The sequence below is a fragment of the Leptinotarsa decemlineata genome, unplaced genomic scaffold (assembly GCF_025532065.1).
Source record: "Leptinotarsa decemlineata unplaced genomic scaffold, Ldec_3_MD MMD2_tig00000035_RagTag_RagTag, whole genome shotgun sequence".
Taxonomy (NCBI): domain Eukaryota; kingdom Metazoa; phylum Arthropoda; class Insecta; order Coleoptera; family Chrysomelidae; genus Leptinotarsa; species Leptinotarsa decemlineata.
This window is the reverse complement of record NW_027412540.1, coordinates 12,507,110-12,512,406: the sequence shown is the minus strand read 5'-3', so window position 1 is coordinate 12,512,406 and position 5,297 is coordinate 12,507,110. Positions and strand designations below refer to the sequence as shown.

At 34.9% G+C, this 5,297-nt stretch overlaps 1 protein-coding gene across 1 annotated transcript; it reads left to right on the top strand.

Annotated features, from left to right (window-relative positions):
• LOC141481014 (uncharacterized) lies at positions 1-5,008 on the top strand. Its single transcript, XM_074171904.1, has 2 exons — positions 1-354; positions 4,658-5,008. Exons 1-2 carry the CDS (start codon positions 48-50, stop codon positions 4,921-4,923), a joined length of 573 nt encoding a protein of 190 aa, XP_074028005.1. The 5' UTR covers positions 1-47; the 3' UTR covers positions 4,924-5,008.
• Positions 5,009-5,297: the final 289 nt, after the last annotated feature.

Below are 5,297 nucleotides of genomic sequence, written 5' to 3'. Positions count from 1 at the left end.
AAGTTGCTAGTTGTCAGTGAGTTGTCAGAAATAACTATAGTTGTTATATGCTTTCGACATTTCCCACTAGTATATATATTTTCATATTAACAGTGCAATATCTTCGCGTAGAAGTAAGTGCTTTGAAAGACAGTGATTTTGAAGTTCCATTAGAAAGTCACCAGGTTCAGTCGAAACTTAGGAACCCGAGACTGTGCTTGAACAGTGGAAATACTGGTTTGTCGATGGAAAACTATCCAGTACTGAATACAGATCAGCAGAATACCCCTGACCCGAATTTGAATTTTTTGAAGAACAAGCTTTCGAAGTATCTTAAAGATGGCAAATATATAAAGAAGAGGGATGTGTCTGAAAGTGAGTGTACTTATCTTCATTGTTTATACGATTGTTATTTTATTATTCAAAAATATATATAGAGGCCGTTTTCTTAGCTAATTCCACTATTGCTAGGTAAGACCTAAAAGGTAGGTTGAATTGGATAAAAATTTCGTGCTTTGGGAAACTAGAATAATCTCTTTTTAGTTCGAGAAAATTAGTGGTTGTTTTTGAAATAATCGCTAAAAACTAGAATTGTCCTTCAAATAATTTAATCTGATTCTGAACTTTGGAGCTCTCTATACAGTTGAGACAATAAAATAATACACGCGCATCAATAATTTTTCCATTCGATATGAGTTGACGGACTATTGAACACGAAACTGTATCTTTTACTGAATAATTGCTTTTAATTTTGAAATACATTTGAAACCTCCAATTTCTGGTGAAGAAATCAATGTTTCTTGATATTTTTGTGTATTCAATCATCCACAATCTGAAAAATTAATAAAGCTTCATCCATAGAGAATATATGCTAAAATATGATTAAGGTTAACCAACAATATATATTACATTCCATTTTTCGACACTGATATCTGGAAATTTGAATATTCCAGTATGAGAAACTTTAGATAGAGCTATCGCTAATTTGGGGTTCGTAATTATAATTGGAAAAAAAATTTTCCGTTTGCCAGTTGTCGCATCCCTACGAATGACAACCTTCAGAAGTTGAAACTTGTGGGAGCTAAGGACTAATGAGGTCTTACCTTTTAACGTGTGATTCCTAACACATATAAAATCAACTTACTGTGGAATATAAAACACCCTTAGATTATCATTTGGGTAGTATAAAATAGTTGAAATCAAAGACACTCTTCAATAAAGAAGTTGCCAAATATACCTACCTACATGTTTGACAAGCTATCATCAAAATAAGAAATCTCTCTCTCTTTCTTTGATTAAACGCAAACGTCAACTGTTTTTTCTTTCTTTTTCACTTGCAGAAGATGACCTATTTTATTGGCGGCACATGTATATTCTTTCGTTATCCCAACTGAACGTTCACGATCGCACAAAATGGGAGAGTTATGTAGAGTCGTGCAGTGATACTCGTATTTTCTGTGCCTATCAGCCTTTACAGCATTTTCACTACAAACTTATTCACTTTATTATAAATTATTTTTTATATCGAAATTCGTTGTGTTGACCATTATATCCTGGGGTGTAATAATAATAATAACGTCTTTATTATTTTCTCTTTCACTACATTTTAATAAAAATAATCCTTCAAAATAGATTTAAGAAAATAAATGGCGAAGTTCAACTCGCCAGTGGAGACTGCTATTCAGTTGTACTTCCTCTTAACCTTGAAACATACCTATGCTTACCTATTGATATGATAAGAAAGAAAGATGTAAATAAAAAAAATGTCTATACAGTTTTTGATGAAAGCGGCAGTGAAAATAATTAATGAAAACCTACTGATAAGTCCTGAACAAAATATCTTTTAGTTGGGTTTTGAAAGTTTGGATACTTCCTGTTTTGAAATTTGGTGGAATGAAATTTTGCAAATCTGGTAATTAAACGATCTCCTGAAGAGATCAGTTCTGAATGGGGGTGGGGACAATATTCCTAGATGTCTAATGTTGACATTATGAACGTCAGTGCGGAATGGTATTTTCTGATGAAGATAGGAGGGTCTTCTGGTAAGGATGATTTTATGAAAGAGGTTTCCAGAATGTAGAAATCTTCTGTTTTCCATATTCAACCAACCCACTATACAACTCTTGTTGGAAATTCTTCTCGCCTCCTTCTGTATCTGTAGAGTAGGGAGGGTGAGTGTAGGCCCACAGCACTTAGGCCACATGTGACCCATTGTACATCCTCCCAAGGAGTTGTCCTCCTAGGTCATCGTCCATCCTGTCCTTTCCAGGAAGGTGGACAGGTCACTAGGAAACATCTTCTTTATATCGGCAGACTCGCCGAACACACACTCCCTTATTGACAATATCTCCTGACATACCTGACAGTTTCATCTTCCTGTTCACACATCCTGCATAGATGTGTGTCCACTAGCCCCATATTATGGAGGTGTTTCCTTATTGACAGTGGCCAGTCAGAAATCCTACTGTTAAGCATATATTTTTCCTGGTTATCGCCAGATATTTCTTCGGCACCAGCTTCCCAGGGTCGCCCAGGGTGATCCTGGCAAGATTGCATCCTTTGATTTCATCCCATATCGCCTCCTTATTCCAAATATTAACCGAAGGCAAGAATTTTGTACCTTCTGACTTTTTTGTTTGAACTGGTTGGTTAAATTTGGTCCATAAACGAAATTTGCATAATTGAAATTAGATAAAACCAAGGTCTCGCAGAGACCTCAATAGGAAGACAATGACGCACAACATATATAACTCGTGAGGATGAGTATGCTCTTTGCACTAATGCAATGACATGTTTTTCAAACCTCAAGTTGAAATCCAATAATACTCCTGGAACCTTGGTTTCGTCTACTATTTCGATAGTTTCATTATTAATTTTGATATCTACTGAGTTTAGAACATCAACTCGCTTATTATTGGGTCCACATGAGATAGCTTTTGATTTTGTGGGGTTTATAATTAGACAATGATCAACAGCATTTTTGATAAATAGGGGAGACCGGGGCTACAATTAACAAGAAAATTTCTCTATAACTATACACACTACACCTCCAGTGCGTGTCTAAATTTGACAACTCGATCCCGCCGCATGCCACAGCCGTCGGTTAGTTGCGCTCCGTGCGTCATGTGAGTGAGTTATGTGTCGGTCGAAGCAGGTAACTATCTTTTTAGGGTTCACGATTTTTTGATTTGTACAATAATTATAAAGTGTTATGATTATGTTTTTTGTTTTCCTAAAAGCATATGTTATACTTAACAATTCTAAGTTTCTTATTTGCCATTACTATTGACCAATATTTTATTGTATTATTTAATACTTAAAGTGTACCTTTGGGGCTATAATTAACACATGAGGGGGGCTAGAATTACCTTGTTATTACCTACCCAAGATGTGGGGGCTAGTATTGACAGAGTAGCTGAATATTTGTAAATTATCATTTTATATGTTTCTTTTTTAGGTATGACAGCATGAGAACTTATTAACGAACAACTGCGAGTGGCACCACATCGATAGAGGTTTACGAGCTGGCTGCGCTAGAGATTATTGAAAAGAAAAGAAATTACAGGGATGTCGCAAAGGAATTTGAGCTCTGTGAAAAAGAAAAAAACGGGTTCTTCAGTAGAAATGGGTTACAAAAAAACCCGGTTAGTCTTCAATGCTGAACAAGAAGCAATCTGTGTAAAATCTGTTTAAAAAAACTAGGTAGCTTTATATTTTGTCTTTTTTTATAGGTATCACAACTGTACAAAAACCGAAGAAAATTGTAGCGGGAAAAGGCACAAATCAGGTCGTTGCTGTAACATCTGGCGAAAGAGGTGTACTGGTTACACTTGCAGTGTCAGTAAATGCTGTTGGCAACTCCATACCTTGTATGTTTATTATCCCTCGTCTGCGATATAAAGATATGTTTTTAAGAAATGGGCTACCAGAATCTATAGGCGCTGGCAACCAATACGTACTTTGTTACGTTGAAATATTTAAACGTATTTTGAGATTTCGTTTATGTTTAGATATTTTGTGATTTTGTTATTGTGAATTTATAAGAATACGGGTTTTATGCAAGGCTGTATTAATTACACTTTCATTAATAAAAAATATGTCCTAAATATATGTATTTTTCTTTATATAAGTCAGCATAACCTATGTTAATTTTTACCCCTTCTGTTAATATTTGCCCTATACGTGTTAATTCTAGCCCCAAACCTGAGGTAACAATCAACAGCCACTATTTTTGAAAAAAAAAGCGGTCTATCTACGGCGTCTTTACTATTAGGTTTGTTTTGAGATCATTACGTAATTTCTGAATTATTTTAGCATCATTTATCTCAAAATTCAAGTCTAAATGTTGAATTATTTCTTAGCTACAACTAAAAATATATTTTTTGTTAATTGTAGCCCCGGTCTCCCCTATATCGAGTTCCCTATTGATTATTTTGCATGCATCATGCGTTTTTTGAGGCGATGAACGTCTTTAATGTTTAAGCATACTCATTTTCATTCACCTTATATTATACTTGTTTCATATGTTACGTGAATTTTGAAATGACTTTTCTGTCGTGAAATTCAATGTTCATGTGGAAGTGGTTGTTTCGAAAGGGGTTTTCCTTCAACATCCATTCAACATCCTTCAACTCTCAATTGTGTTAACTTTCACGATGGATATTTTGTGTGTTTGCAGAACCTCGTAATGTGTCAAGTACATCAGAAAAACCTAAGAAAGCTGAGAAACCTGCAAAAATAAATACTAAAACGGAAATAGTAGACGATCAAATATTCGATGACTGGACTGCTTGGTCTGCTTGCAGCGTAACTTGCGGCAAGGGTCGACATATCCGGTGGAGACACTGCCTGCAAAATTGCGATGGAGTGGAGACAGAAATGGAGGAGAAAGAATGCCAGTTTCCTGCATGTCCAAATAAACTGTTCGGTCTTATCAAATTGTAGGATTCAGAAACAAATAGAAACAATTTAAATTTATGTCCTATAAACATGTTGAAGTGAAATAAATTGATAAATGCCTTTAACTGTCTCTGTTGAGTTTTTTTTTTATGAAATAGACATTTGTCATATTTTATGACAATCGAATTCTACTGAAAACAAATTTATTTTTGAAATATTCCATGATCAATATATTTGGGTTTCCTACTAATATTCTCAGGTGGGTGTGGCAGATGGTTTCGCTAGGGAAAATATTTGCATTTTTTGTATAAGACTACTCAGCACAAAGTTGAATTGAACGTCTCATTCTAGGCTTGAGTATATAACAATGCAGCGTTCATATATAATATGTGGATGGATAATAATCTGACGTTTTTGCA